Here is a 15,675-nt window from a genome sequence, read left to right on the forward strand (position 1 = left end):
TGTTATAGTCTTTTATGTAGTTATTTTCATCTGGGAGGGGAAGGGGGGGGGGGAGAAATTGGGTGTCTCCACTGGGTTACAAACAACCTGTCCAGGGTTTTGGTTTAACACATTAACCCACCCTTTGTTTCTCAGGTGAAAGGTCACCTCCCCTCCATTGTCCACTTTCCTCCAATATTTCAGATTCGGCACAATTCATTCGTTTTTGGTCCCTGTTCACCACTGCATCAACAAATCCGATGTCAGTACCTCATCTGTTTGGATATTCAGCTCTTCCAGGAGCCAAGACAGATGTATGACAACCCAATTGTACCAAGGTTTAATAACGAGTACCTTTTTAGGCCTAAATGTTTCTTAATTGATATAAGAACCCACACCATACGACTTAAAAGGTGATTTCCATTTTATTACATAGCAAATGCCTGTTATGAAACCAATTTTAATTGGATGACAAAATATACTCATTCAAAATTAATCACTGCTGCAAAATGTCTCTGAGCCTCTTTCATCGTAAGAAAAATTTAAAAGCAAAAACGAGTTCATAGTTGTGTTCACAAGGAACGGTTAGGCATATTCAGTCATACAACTCACAGGTCAAGGCCAAAAACCAAATATGTTCTTTCATGGAAGTCCTTTCTGCCCAAGGCAGGCTTGTTTATGCATCCATGTCCAAGCTCTCACTGGGAGGCTTTTAATTGAGCGACGACTCCCGATGCAGGTCTCTGATATGTACCTTGCACAAATACCCGGTCAGCCTCCAGTCCTTCTTTTGGGTTGACCGTTTTGCCGAACACGTATTCATTGCTGACCTCCAGAAAGCCGGCGTCGTTGAAGAGCTGTGCCACAAGTTCTGTGCAGACCACAGCTTGTCGTTTTAACAACAAATTTTCTAACGGTGTTCAAATCTACACATTGAACTAAAATAGCCACAAGCAAAAGAATACAAAATGGGTTGGACTCATCTCGTACTGCTTTCACGTGGGAGAACAATTCATCCTGGAATGGGTAATTGTTTTGGTGAGAAATTGAGATTATGGGTGTACGCATTGCCTGGTTACCAATATATTTCAAAGTGGTACATGCCAATTAAATGAACACACCTGTACTTGAAATAAATAATATCCCACCCAATAATCAAAACAACTTGGATTTTAAACAATCAAAGAAACTTTGTTTAAAACACACTCTGTCACGGAATGGTCAGTGTCCACTCCGAGTCTGGGAGGGCAGTGGTTCGAACCCCAGCCGAGTCTCATTCTAAAGACTTCAAAAATGCTACGTGCTGCTTCGTTGCTTGACGCTCAACATTTCAAAAATGATAGAACATGGACAATCAATCCTAGCTTGGTAATAATGGTCTCCTGCGTCAAACTTCTTGAAAGGGAACTCGTATTGTATTTTAAAGTACGAGTGCAGGCCCGTAGGTGCAGCTTCATTCCTTCACTCTTGTAAACGACGACTGAATTGGGGCATTATTTCAATTAGATCAGACCAACCGTATCATAAATGGCCATAACTTGGGAAACACCTGGGAAACACTCAGGTCCCCAGCGTCAATTGTGACATCATATCAAACGAAGAAGAATTGTGACACCCCCCCTCTCTCTCGCCCCCACTCTCACATTGTGACGCCCCTCTCTCTGTAAATGTATTCACAAATGTCTACCAAGCACAACAATTAATTCAAACCTTGGGAAAAAAACAGCTTTCAAACCTTGGGAAACAGCTGAAATGCATGAAGAACGATATCAAACTTTGAAAAGGCACATACTCAGGTCCCCAGCATCAATTGACATCATGTCAAACGAAGAAGAAGAAGAATTGTGACACGCCCCTCTCTCCCCCTAGTCTCGCCCCTCCTCTCTCCTCTCTCTCTCTCTCGCCCCCTCTCTTGAATCGTGACGCCCCCTCTCTCTCGACGACTGGATTGGGGCAGTTTCAATTAGATCGGACCAACCGTATCATAAATGGCCATAACTTGGGAAACATACTCAGCTCCCCAGCGTCAATTGTGACGTCATATCAAACGAAGAAGAAGAGGAAGAATTGACGCTGCTCACCCAATAATCAAAACAACTTGGATTTTAAACAATCAAAGAAACTTTGTTTAAAACACACTCTGTCACGGAATGGTCAGTGTCCACTCCGAGTCTGGGAGGGCAGTGGTTCGAACCCCACCCGCCCTCTCTCTCTCGCCCGCCCTCTCTCTCTCGCCCGCCCTCTCTCCCCTAGTCTCGCCCCTCCACTCTCACCCCCCCTCCTGAATTGTGACGCCCCTCTCTCTCACCCCCCCCTCTGTAAATGTATTCACAAATGTCTACCAAGCACAACAATTAATTCAAACCTTGGGAAAAAACAGCTTTCAAACCCTTGGGAAACAGCTCTTTCCCTTGGAAAAATTCAAACCTTGAAAAGGCACATACTCAGGTCCCCAGCGTCGATTGTGATGTCATACCAAATGAAGAAGAAGAATTGTGACGTCAATTGTGCAAAAAAAAAACAACAAAAAAAATTGTGACGTCATAGCACCGTGTCCTGTCATTGGTTGACAGATAAATGGCCGGAACTTGAGAACCGCTCGTCCGATTAATATCAAACCTTGAAAAGGCACATCCACGCAGCCCCGGCAATATTCCTGGCAAGTTTCAATCAGATCGGACTGGTGGTCGTCGAGAAACGGCGGTCGCATAAGACAGACACACACAGATTGCTGGAATTATATAGATGGACTAGTACGTGCCCGTAAAAAAAAAAAAATAATAATAATAATTCCAAGCGCGAGCAACAAACAACAACCACACAGGCCGTTTCTTCGCTCTCGCGTGCCCGTACGTGCGTGGCCCGGAAGTTCGCATATCACAGTTATGACGATTCGGAATTTATGTTTTAATGGCCAATTATTCAATTAGCGCCAACGTATTTTGCCTTTTCGCAATGTCATCACAAGGAAAAACAAAAAGAGAAGAGAAGAGAGAGAAAAAAATTACTTCCTGGTTCGGAGCATACCAGCACTCTGATGTTACCGAAATGTATGCACCCTCTCATATGAAAACGATCATAACTTGCGGCATTGTGTTTATATATAAATGCGCAAAAGAAATCGAGAAATTATTAGAATACACGAAGTCATCACTCTCCGGAAATCCGTACGTTGTAACCTGTAATAGGGAACGCGGCTGAGCTTCCCTTCCCCATCGGCCACGCCCACACAACAACGTGTCTTGTCAATGGTTTGGTAAATAAATGGCCATAACTTGGGAAGCACTTGTCCGATTAATATCAAACCGTGAAAAGGCACATACTCAGGTCCCCAGCAATATACCTGGCAAGTTTCAATTAGATCGGACCAGTGGTTGTCGAGAAAGAGCGTTCACACACACACACACACACACACACACACACACACACACACACACACACACACACACACACACACACACACACACACACACACACACACACACACACACACACACACACACACACACACACACACACACACACACCTGGAATTATAGATAGATGAGGCTGCACTGCACCACAAAATATTTAAATTTGCAAATCAAAAGAAATTAAATCAATTTTAGCCAGCAATGAATTTCACAAAGCTTGGTGGCCTCACAATTAAGATATTGGTTTAGGATCCTAAGATCCCGAGTTCAAGCCTCACCAAAATAACACTCGGCTGGTCGACTCAGCCTGTCGTCTTGTCGAGGTTGGCAAAATGAGTATCAGTTTCCTGGGGTTCTCTCTCTTTCGAGTGCAGCCTTATGGCTGCTGGTTGCATCATTGGTTATGGATGCGGCTATGCCACTGCTGCAGTGTCCCCATTACCAGTACACTGGTACTCATTTTGCCGACCTCGGAAGGATGACAGGCTGAGTCAACCGCACACGGTATTAGTTCAGTGGCAAACGGGGCTCAGGACCCTAGGATCCCAAGTCAGCCACCTTAACCGCTAAGCCAACACCAGGTTTTTTTTCCGAGGGGTAAGCTGGTCCAGTATCCTGCATCTGTCCATGAGTAATTTTGATTAACCAGATCATCAAAGGTCCCTAAATAACGCAGGGAAGGGCCAAAAAAAGTAGAGCAATAGTGCTGACCTCGAGAAAAGAAGAAAGCACGGGTTCCATCTTGCCGCACGTAAAAGTTCTCGGACAGCTTGCGGCCGGGCTTGAAGCGCATCATGGCGTGGTCGTACATTCCGTAGTCGCGAAACAGCAGTTTCCCATCTGGATGCAAAACCTTTGTGCGATTGCAAGACGATAATCAGGCCTGAAGGGACATTTTAACCTCTTAAATGTAGACATTTAATACACGGAAACTTGTTTTTTTTTTACGATGAAGAATCCATAACCATAACTTGCAGTGAATACATAAGTAATCTGTACTTTCATTTTGTTTGGTAGAAAGGTGGATACGATTAAAACATTCCTACAAAAGCCGAATGATGGATCCACCTCAATCCCCCCGCCGAGATATGAATACTCCCCCCCCCGACCCCCCACCCCCAACACCACTCCACTCCCAGGAATAAATGTTTCCGCTCCTTTTTTCCTGATGAAGTCACCGACTGGGCATCCTCTGTCATAAAGAGTCCTTCCTTGGCACACCTGAACTCTTAGCCACCTACAAGGCCTTCATCCGTAGCTTTATGGAGTACTTGCTGAAGTACCTGGTAATACCTGGGAAATTTGCCCTATTCTCCTCACGCTAGTTAGACTGAGGGAGTAGTTGTATGGAGAAAATTAGGAAGGCTTCTTTTATTTCTCAGATTTATGGAAGGAAGGCTTTATGCTGCCGTAATCCTCAGAGAGGTCATAGTTGAAGGCGGCCTTGAGCCACTCAATGTTTCTAGCAGCAGTGGCAACTGTCTTTGATGTCCTGCCAAAACCCGGACCAAGAAAGCTGGAATGTGAGTTTTGTGCTTTTCGTCCGTCGGTGTGATGCTCTATTTGCAGTTAGGCGACGCTCTCTCTGCAGCCGACTCTGCTTGCCTGGCTCGTTCATGAGCAGATATATCAGCAGGAAGACGTGTCTCTGTGTGTGTCTGTGTGTCTGTGTGTCTGTGTGTCTGTGTGTCTGTGTGTCTGTGTGTCTGTGTGTCTGTGTGTCTGTGTGTCTCTGTGTCTGTGTGTCTCTGTGTCTGTGTGTCTGTGTGTCTCTGTGTCTCTGTGTCTGTGTGTCTCTGTGTCTCTGTGTCTCTGTGTCTCTGTGTCTCTCTGCAGCTGATTCCGCTTGCCTGGCTCGTTCATGAGCAGATCTATCAACAGTTAGCTGTTGCCGTGCGCGTGCAGTTCGAGAATTCAAATAACAGGAAGAGATTGTGTATGTTTAAAAAGTCAACGAATACGAACATTTTGTATTTCAAAAAACCCGAGCGTTTTTAACCATGAACCCTTTTGTTACGATTAATACGCCGGCGCACTATTCAAAAGCCTTTTTTTTAATGGAAATTTAAAAAAAAAATTATTTTAATATATATATATATATATATATATATTTTCATTTTTATGGAGAGCCACTTCGCGCATCCGAGAGCTGAATGTTATGTCTATATGTGTGTAAAGTTTCATCAAGATCGGTTCACTGGTCTAGGAGCTTATTGGTTACAAACAAACAGAAGGACTGCCATTTATATAGTAGATTGCGTTCCCTTCTGGGCTGATTCCCCTGTCTCACACCTTGCTCGTCTTGACAGTGAAAACCAAGGTCTTCAAGATCATTGGAATCTTCTGCGCTGAAGTTGAGTCTGCAGGCCCACCACATTCCCATTGCAGACAAGTCATTGGTCTCTTCGTCTTCTACTCCCTCCTTTCTGGTGTTGCACCCTCTGCTCTTGCCATATACCCAACCACCACCTCCCCCAAATCCCCCCAGGTCTCTGCAGGGTGCACATGGTCCACCATTAAACCGCTTCTGGTGAAACTCCAAAAATCTAGAATCGCTGCTCACCTCTCTTTCGTTCTTCTTTCAGCTGCACCTGAATCAACTTCCACATTCTCATCAATCTCATCCTTCTCTCCAGGTCTTCAAGACAGCCGTTCACCGCCATCTCAGATCAACCAAAACCATGATCTTTTCATCTCCCATTAACCCTCCCAAAAGCCCAACTCTTTTTAAAATCTCCAATTTTTCCTTTCTGAGAATTTGTTTCTGTAAATCTGGAGGGATGCACCCTCACCGTCACGAATTCTTGACTCACCGATAAACCGTCACCCCGAGTATTTTGCACAGGGGGCAATGCATCAATGTGTGCGCAGTTGAACAGGACATCAAGCTGGAAGATCTGTCTGCCAGCACAAGTTGTTGGTAGACTTTAAAGATCTCACGATGTTTTGAATGAAATACGAGGGGTGATTATCACCAGCATTCTGAACAAATTCCAAATTCCTGCTTGCTCCTCCAGGGGGACATTGTGATGACATGAGCAGCACATCCGTGCTCCCATCGATGATGCCAAACCCCACAGCGACCTGCTGCACATGGATGAACGAAGGTACTTAGGAACCGGCGGATACCAACCTGGAAGATGTTATGGAGAACATTAAGCATCTTCTCTGGATGGACAGAAGAAAGCACAAAAATCAGGGTCGCCACATGGATCGTTGCCATGGGAATGTTGGTCGTCAAAGCCTCAGACGTCAGATCACACCTGAAGGCAAAGCATCGGCCTTCATCGTAGAGAGGGTTCTCCTATTTAAAAAAAAAAAAAAATTCAAAAGGGACAGGACCCTGAAGATCAATGCGAGTAGCCGTTGAACCTCAACCTCGATATTGTCCGTTTCACGAGATGCCGTTTGTTCTGGTTTGTGCCATCTTACCTTCACGAAGGAAATGGCACGAGGAGAGAAGTCACAGGCGTAGACAAACACATCCCTTTCTTCTTCCAGAAGAGGAAACAGACAGTTCCCAACACCACAGCCAGCCTCCAGGACAACCAACCGCTGTCCCGTTGCCTGGCAACGTGATATCGTAGTTGGTAGCATCTACCTTTAGGTCTTGTATACATATGACAACACACATGGAGCTGCAAGTATACCTTCACATGAGGAATACTTAAAACGTGTGCTCCTGATTATATATACTGTACGAGTACGTGGTCGTACGTGCAAATAAAACAACTTTCAAACCACGAGCCAGAAACAACCACACAGGCCGTTCCTTCGCTCTCGCGTGCCCGTACGTGCGTGGCCGTACGTGCAAAGCAAAAAAAAATTATTTTTTTTTCAAACAACTACAGAGGCCGTTCCTTTGCTCTCGTAAACGGCGACTGGATTGGGGCATTGTGTTTATTAATGCGCATAAGAAATTGAGAAATTATTAGAATACAGCAAGTCATCACTATCCGGAAGTGGTGCATGCCTGTACGGAATGTTCACATGCATTCCACGAATTATCACTTGCATTGAAGTAACAACTGCTGTGATACTTACACACAAAGAGTTAATTAAAATCCAAATTAAAATCAAGTTTACCTCCCTGTCTTTGCTTGCCATGACATTCGCTGCCACTGACCATTGCCACTCCTACGCCACGGTAACTAAGGCGCCCTTTCCCCATCGGCCACGCCTACGCAGCACGTGTCCTGTCATTGGTTGGTAAATAAATGGCCATAACTTGGGAAGCACTTGTCCGATTAATATCAAACCTTGAAAAGGCACATCCTCAGGTCCCCAGCAATATAGCTGGTAAGTTTCAATTAGATCGGACCAGTCTGGGTGTGCGCTGCCGCTCGCCACAGGGCGAATCCCCCTTACCTGTGGCTAATATTTTAAACCACCCATGTTTAGTGCTTTTTTTTTTACCAGTTTTAGACGAATTTTGGATGATTTTAGCACGGAATTCAACCTTCGTTGAGACGGCCGCCAATTTGTATGTTTTGATTACGGGAATCACTCGTGATTTCGTACAAGCTTATATATACTAACTTTAGTAGTTTTAAACTAGTTTCTAGTAAAAAATAATCGACCGAAATTACGCACGATTCCCATGATTCTCATCTAAAATTTTTATTTTTATTTTTTTGAAAAAATATTTTTTTTCCCCCCGGGAATGATTCGGCGCTACTCGGCGCAACATGCTTCGTTGGGTCAGTGGTTGCCAGGTGAGTTTTGACACAATCAGTAGTAGTACCTGTAGTAGGACGAGTTTGTTTGGATGAGTGAGTTTGATGAATGACTTTGGTTGGTTGGATGAGTGAAGTTGTTGGGTGAGATTGGTTGGATGAGTGAAGTTGTTGGGTGAGATTAGTTGTATGAGTGAGTTTGATGTGCGAGATTGGTTGGAAGTGTGAGTTTGATGTGTGAGATTGGTTGGATGAGTGAAGTTGTTGGGTGAGATGAGTTGGATGAGTGAGTTTGACTGGCATGAGGTTGGTCCAATCCTGGTCCACAACCACCCACCCCCATCCGCCACTACCACCTACTAAAGGCAGAACGACCATAACGACCATAACACACACACACACACACACACACACACACACACACACACACACACACACACACACACACACACACACACACACACACACACACACACACACACACACACACACACACACACCTGGAAATATATGTATATATGATGGTAATTGCTACTGATGGAGGGATAACACGAGGGATAAAATGAAGGTCGACCTGCTCACAAGCTCGGAGTTCGGCGAACTCTTTGCGGGTCCAGTGACGGTCCTTGAAGAAGTGGGTGTTGTTGCGTTTGTAGAAAAGGTCCCAGTTCCGTTGAGCATCCTCCTCGAGCCGGGTCTGCCGAAAGGGGCTCAGCGGATGGCGGTCTCGCGCAAGGCGGGAAGCATCCTCCGCGCAAAGAGGCTTCAGCTGAAGACCCCGGTTTTGTAACCGCTCACTGGCTTCATGCGTCGTCACTCCATGGGCTGCGGCGTCCATTGAGCCCCTTATTTAGTATTCACGAATTTTTTTTTCTTCTCGGTCTTAACCCGCGACCAAGGCCCTCAACCTCTGCCTCTGTTTCCTCTTCTTCTTCAGGTATGTCGCCTTGTGCAAGGATTCATGACGACAGGAGTAAAACCGTGAAGCTTTAACCACGATGAGGGCAGTAAATTTAAACGGACACTCGAAAACCGCGATTTCAGCTCGAACCCGACAACACGTGTTCACAACAATTACTTTCACGGTTTCTTCCTCGTATTTAATATCCTCATTGTGTGTGTGTTTTTTTTCCCCTTCATCGCACAATCCAGATACGGCGGACTGAAGGCCCTGACGCGAACTATGCTGTCATGGTCATCATCAAGTGCGCAAAATTGTACAGGCAGCATCATGTCATACGTTTGACAATATATACACATATACCGGACTGTTTTAATAACCTCCGTGAATCATTTTATTAAATCGATTTATTTCAGGAATGTTAGATATTTTAGCAAGCAGTAGGTTTGATTATAATTAAAGCAAGTAATTCAGTTTATGGTGTAATTCTTTAAACATGCGGGTCATGGCTTGGGCCACGGGTACAGTTGAGCATTAAAAAAAAAAATTCCTGTCAGATTAATACTTTCGGAAGAGGGTGAAAACATTCATAAAACAGCAGCAAAACAACATTGAAAATTAAATAATTATAGAATCGTCTTGCTCCTCAATTTGACCCCATGGGATTGGAAAAAAAAACGGCTGATGTAGTTTGCCACAGTGACGAGTTCGAAAGATGGCGAAACTTCTGGAAGCTTTGAGCATGTCCTAATTCAGAACCGAGTGGGGAAAATGTGTGAAAGTTACACAACGTTGAGGTTCCAACAACCAATCAATGTATCCCTTAAATGGACCAATCAGCATTGGCCATCACCTCCGATGCCGGATGATAACAGCTAGAATTTGACACAAATGGAGTCAAATCCTTTATAATGACCGATAATGATGAACTCCTATATAATGTAATGATATCTGGATATATATTGTTGTGGGCCGGTGGTGGGTGGCGAGAATGACCACAAGGTGGGGAAAGCCTGCGTCGTCTCCCACCAAACTCCCCGGAATTGTAGGCCGTCGCTCGGATAACTCCACGAGCCGGCGGGTCGTTTAACCGACCGTGGTCGCCAATGTCTCAACCGCGTAGCGTAGGGTCTATTTGTCTACAACCAATTTACCTAATTAACTACGCAATTTCGACTACCGGGGAAAAACACGCCCTCGACAGGTCTTGCTTGAACCGGGTCACTCTACCGACTGCGGTTCGGATGCAGCCGATCGGAAACTGCCAAAGCCGTGCCGGCTGGAATGAACGGATTATCGGGGGTAAAAACCCGGCTAAACTCAGATCCGAACCATGCTGGACCAATTCAAGAAGGGACGGAAACGAACTGGGAACATTTCTAACAAGTTTTATTTGCAGTAAATGAAGACACAAAGCAACACTTGACACAAATATGCAAGAAGTATTTATAATGATCCAAAAACACTTATTCAGTTTGACTTAAAGACGGGCCCAAACGCAGACACACACACAAAATGAAAAGAAACCCAGAGTCTTTATTGGACCCTCGCAGCCGTGGAGAGAGACAAGCTGGGCGCCAGAGTTCGGTGGTGTACCTGACCGTCGGAGGAGGGGCAAACTCCACGATGCGGCACCTGACAATGGCCACTGGTTTGGTCCCCAGTCACACGTGTGGGAATCGAGCTTCGTAGTGGAGCTCGGGTGGTGAATGGCCGGGGTCCACGGAGGTGGGTCGGGATCGCTCTTCCCTTCCTCGTAGAGGACAAGCAGAGACACATTCGCCGCCTCGACGCCTACCAAAAACTCTTCAAAAGAACTTTTAAAAGACTCTCCAATACCTTAAAAAGATCACCCAAGACCTCAAAAAGACCACCCAAGACTTCAAAAAGACCACCCAAGACCTCAAAAAGACCACCTGCCTCAGAGAGTGCTCGGGAATTTATCGACCTCCCTCAGCAGGGAGGGGCCTTGGTGAACACACCTCGCTGTCCGCCTCTGATTGGATAGGTCCTACAGCCCACCTTTCCGGGGCAGGGCCTTGGCCCCTGCCAGAAAACCCCAGCCACTCCTCCACGCGGGCCCACACTCAACGAGTAACAGTAACAACGCTGCAACGGCTCCTGCCGGGAAACCCCAGCCAGTCTTCCATGTGGGTTCATACTTGACGGGTAACAGTATCAATGTTGCACAAGCCGTCGTGCAAGAGTTACAACATTTGTGGAAGGAACGTTGGTGGAAGCGGCAAGGAACGGCTGCAAGACCCTGTCTTGGCAAGTCAGAGTGCTTGGAGACAGCGGGTGGGTAGTGGATCGTGATGGGGAATGGAATGGTTGTTGGTTGTTCATTGGAAGGTTCGTTGGATGTAAAGATTTAATAACCGAACTAAAAAAAAAAATCGCAACGCACGCCTTTGATTCTCCCACTAGACAAAAGGAAAGGGATTTGACTACACACATACTTAACGACATAACTGACTTTTGGGACATCTGTATGTTGAATGCAAATGGTTTCTAGGTCCGTAACAATATATATATATATATATATATATATATATATATATATATATATATATATATATATATATATATATATATATATATAATCTATCCTTTAATGATAATGAATATCCTGTAATATAATTATATAGAAGATAAATTTCCAATAATGATAATAAATATGATAAATGTAAATATCCGATAATGATCATGAATATCCTATATATTATAGGATGAATATCCTCCAATGATATTATAATATTATAATCCTTTAATGATATATCTATATTTATAACTCCAAATCCTAAATAATGAAAAGAAAAATCCTATATAATGACCGATAATGAACTCTTTGAACGCTTAGCTAGCCACAGGATGATGTTTGTCAATGCTGCGGTGATTTAACTGCTCGTTGGTTGAATTATTCACAATCACGGCGGAGAAGGAAAACCACCAAAATGAGCAACGATGAGCCCTTAACGCATAATGCGAGATAAGTTTGAACGTGAAACACAGGAAAATGATGTTTAGTGTCCAATAATCACCCAAAATGACAAAAACAAAACAATTCACAAAATAAATTACAAAACCAATTAAAAACAAAAACAAATTACAAAATAAACAAATTACAAAACTAATTTTTAAAAAACAAACCACAAAATAAAACAAAATACATTACAAAACAAATTACAAATTACAAAATTCATTATAAAACTAATTAAAAAAATATATAAAATAAAACAAAATAACTTGCAAAACAAATTACAAAACTAATTAAACAAGTAAAACAAATTACAAACAAAACAAATTACAAAATAAATTACAAAACTAATTTTATAAAAACAAACTACAAAATAAAACAAAAGAAATTACAAAACTAATTAAACAAGTAAAACAAATTACAAATTAAACAAATTACAAAATAAATTACAAAACTGATTAAAAAAAAATAAACTACGAAATGAAACAAAATATATTACAAACCTAATTAAACAAGTAAAACAAATTACAAATTGAATTACAAAACTAATTTTTTTTTAAAACAAACCATTAAATAAAACAAAATGAATTACAAAATTAATTAAACAAGTAAAACAAATTCAAATGAAACAAATTACAAAATAAATTACAAAACTAATTAATTTCTTTTCAAAATAAAGCAAAATAAATTACAAAAGTAATTTTTTAAAAAAAATTACAAAACTAGAAAAAGCAATCAGAGATTGCAGACCCTCACCAGAACTTTGTTTTGTGTGGTGTTTGTGTTCTTTTGTGTGGTGTATTTTCTGTGGCATTTCTGCACTGGTGTATAACATAATTAACCAGACACATAATTAGAACTGCCACTTTATAACTGCTGGCAGTGATGATCGGGTACCAAGACGTCCCGCTTTGCAACCCCACTTTGATTGGACACCTGACCCATGGCATTTTTTCATTATTATTCAATTGAATTGAGAATGGGATTAAAATAAATATAAATAAAATAAATGACCATTTTTACAGCCATTTTTCCCTGCTATGCAGGGGTTGGGCTTTTTCTTGAGGCAATGTTTTATGGCCGGATGCCCTTCCTGACGCCAACCCTGGTCGCCTCTTACGACACACAGGGATATGGTACAACTATTCTTACCGGGGCATACACCGGGACCAGTACACTGGTACTCATTTCGCTGACCTCGGAAGGATGACAGGCTGAGTCAGCCCCCTGGTGTTAATTCAGCAGCCAACGGGGCTTGAACTCAGGACCCTGGGATCCCAAGCTGCCACCCTAACCACTAAGCCAACACCAGGCTAATGGGATTAAAATAAATTAAATTCAAATCAAATGGAAGACCAAATAGGTACAGTCCTGCATTGGAATCATCAGAAGGAACCCGAACAAACAAAAATAAAAGATGAAATCATCAGGAGGAACCTGGATAGGATTCACATTTCAGCTGCTTCTCCTCCACCCTCAAACCCAGCCAGGCATAGCCAAGTGAGCCTTTTTCAAAAAAAACCCCAAAAATCAAAAAGAACTCAGATCAGAAAATTAAATAATCCTGGCTGCCAGACCATGTATCCGATCAAGTTGAAATCTAAAACATGTATTCGCCATCACTACGAGATCATAAATGTGAAGTTTCATGTTGATTGATTTAGCGGTTTCAGAGAAAACATTATTTAATATGTTTCTTCAATCCAATATGACTTCCAAACCATGTGACATCAATTATTCCTTTACAAACTTTACAAATGACTTGGGGAACAATGGTGTGAAGTTTCCTCTCGATCTGTTCAGCCATTCGGGAGAAGATTTTTTTGAATAGATTTGAGGGTAAATCCAATGTGGCTGCCAAACTATGTGACCTATGACATCATATGTGTGAATCTTTTCTTCCTCATGGATAGGCGGTCATATGTGTAAAGTTATGCCTCAATCTGTTCAGCCACTTCAGAGAAAGTGATTTTTAAAGGTTAAAAAAAACAATATGGCTGCTGAATCACGTGACTGGTGGCATCATCAAATTTTTGGATATTTGATGACAGACATGGTGGATATTTTCTCCACTGATTTTAATAAAGATATCTCCCACATCATCAAAAAATAATTTTTCATCATGATTTACATTATTTGATCGCTGATCCCGAATCCAGGCCGAAGTAACCGGAAATTGCAGCATCGAATGTAAGAAGAATTCTACTAAGAAGAATTAATTATAACGTTATGCACGAGGAGTTGCACCAACGGTGAAAATTTCGTCTCAATCTGACAAGCGGTTGCGGAGAAAAACATTTGAGTTCTGTGCGGACAAACAAATGAAAAATCACTCATCGGATGACAACTTGGCGAAACGGAATGGCATTCGGTAGGGCACATACCCTGCTAGGCTGAATAGTTTACATTTCGTATGCCACTGATAAGTCAGATCTGAACCGAAATCGAATCGGCTTGTTCTTGTCACCGAACCAACTCAACCACCGAGGATCCACCATCCACTCATCCAACTTTTATGAGATATCATGCGATCCATAGTTTTTGGTCCCATCTCTCAATGGTGAAGAATCACTTGAAAAACACAGATCCGCATCCGGATTCGGATCTTCACAAAAATCGAAGCAATTTATCATGGTCACACACCCACCGTGTCCACCAAGTTTCATCCGAATCCGTCCACAACTTTTTGAGATATCGTGCTATATATCGTTTTTGGCCCGATCTCTCAATTGTGAAGAATCACTGAAAAAATTCTAGTAGTCGGATCGGGATCCGGATGTTCATAAAAATCTAATCAATTCATCTTTGTCACACACCAAACCTATCCACAAAATTTCATCCGGATACCTCCACAACTTTTTGAGATACCCTGTACACAAACAAACAAATGACCTTGACCTTTGACCTAGATTCACCAAAAACGACAAGTGTCTAAGTTTGACCATGGCCGACGTCTGTACCCAGTTTGGTCATGATCGCTGAAACGGTGTGGCTGCTACAGGATAAACAAACACACAAACAGACAGACACACAGAGAATGACACACACAACTAAGCAACATAATTGCCGAAATCCGAAGGATTCCAGGAATTAACAAACACTAAGGGGTGAAAACATAACCTCCTTCACCTTCGGTGGCGGAGGTAACAAGGAAAAGATGTCGTGTAGAGCACGGTACCTGCAAAATCCACCCCCCTCGACGAAGGTTGCCATGGCTACATCAAATTGTCCATTTAATCAAGATTAAAATTGACAATCTTAATGAAAGCTCAGGTAAATCGGATGAAGGTTATTTTTCAGATTGAAACCGATCAATTTCGAAGTTTGACCCTGAGTTGACCTTCGACCTCAAAAAACAGTTGGTTTCCCAAATCAGTGATGCAATATGCAAATCTGGTTCACATTTCAAGTCAATCGGATGAAAAATGACGACTTTAGAAACTTGACCTCAAGATGACCTTTGACCTCAAAATCAATGGGCTTCTCAGTTGAGGCCACCTCGACAACTTGGTTGAAGTTTCATGACGATCGGTTTGGAATTATGACCTGTAGGTGATAAACAGACACAATAACAAAATCGACGAACCAATATGCTTGAAAAAGCTTCGATTCTGCGAGTAACAAACAAATAAAGAGAAAGAGGTGAAAACCGAACGTCCTTGACCTTGAGTGGCGGAGGCAGTGAAGGAAAAGGTGAATGTTTTGAGCGAATGATTGTGTGTGGGCGGA

The 15,675-nt window shown here is 42.7% G+C and overlaps 1 protein-coding gene across 2 annotated transcripts; it reads right to left on the reverse strand.

The window, feature by feature from the left end:
- Positions 1 to 385: 385 nt before the first annotated feature.
- Positions 386 to 9,169, reverse strand: METTL6 (methyltransferase 6, tRNA N3-cytidine). Of its 2 annotated transcripts, none has more exons than XM_085876626.1 (5): positions 8,643 to 9,169; positions 6,825 to 6,959; positions 6,526 to 6,696; positions 4,104 to 4,245; positions 386 to 850 (listed from the first exon to the last, which is right to left on the reverse strand). In XM_085876626.1, the coding sequence occupies exons 1-5, from the start codon at positions 8,904 to 8,906 to the stop codon at positions 678 to 680; spliced, it is 885 nt and encodes a 294-aa protein (XP_085732752.1). In that variant the 5' UTR covers positions 8,907 to 9,169; the 3' UTR covers positions 386 to 677. The 2 variants fall into 2 exon arrangements, with proteins under 2 accessions (XP_085732752.1, XP_085732753.1); XM_085876627.1 differs by having other exon boundaries at positions 8,651 to 9,168.
- Positions 9,170 to 15,675: the final 6,506 nt, after the last annotated feature.

This window comes from Eptatretus burgeri, chromosome 4 (assembly GCF_056783735.1).
Source record: "Eptatretus burgeri isolate ZD-2024b chromosome 4, Ebu_testis_v1, whole genome shotgun sequence".
Lineage (NCBI taxonomy): Eukaryota > Metazoa > Chordata > Myxini > Myxiniformes > Myxinidae > Eptatretus > Eptatretus burgeri.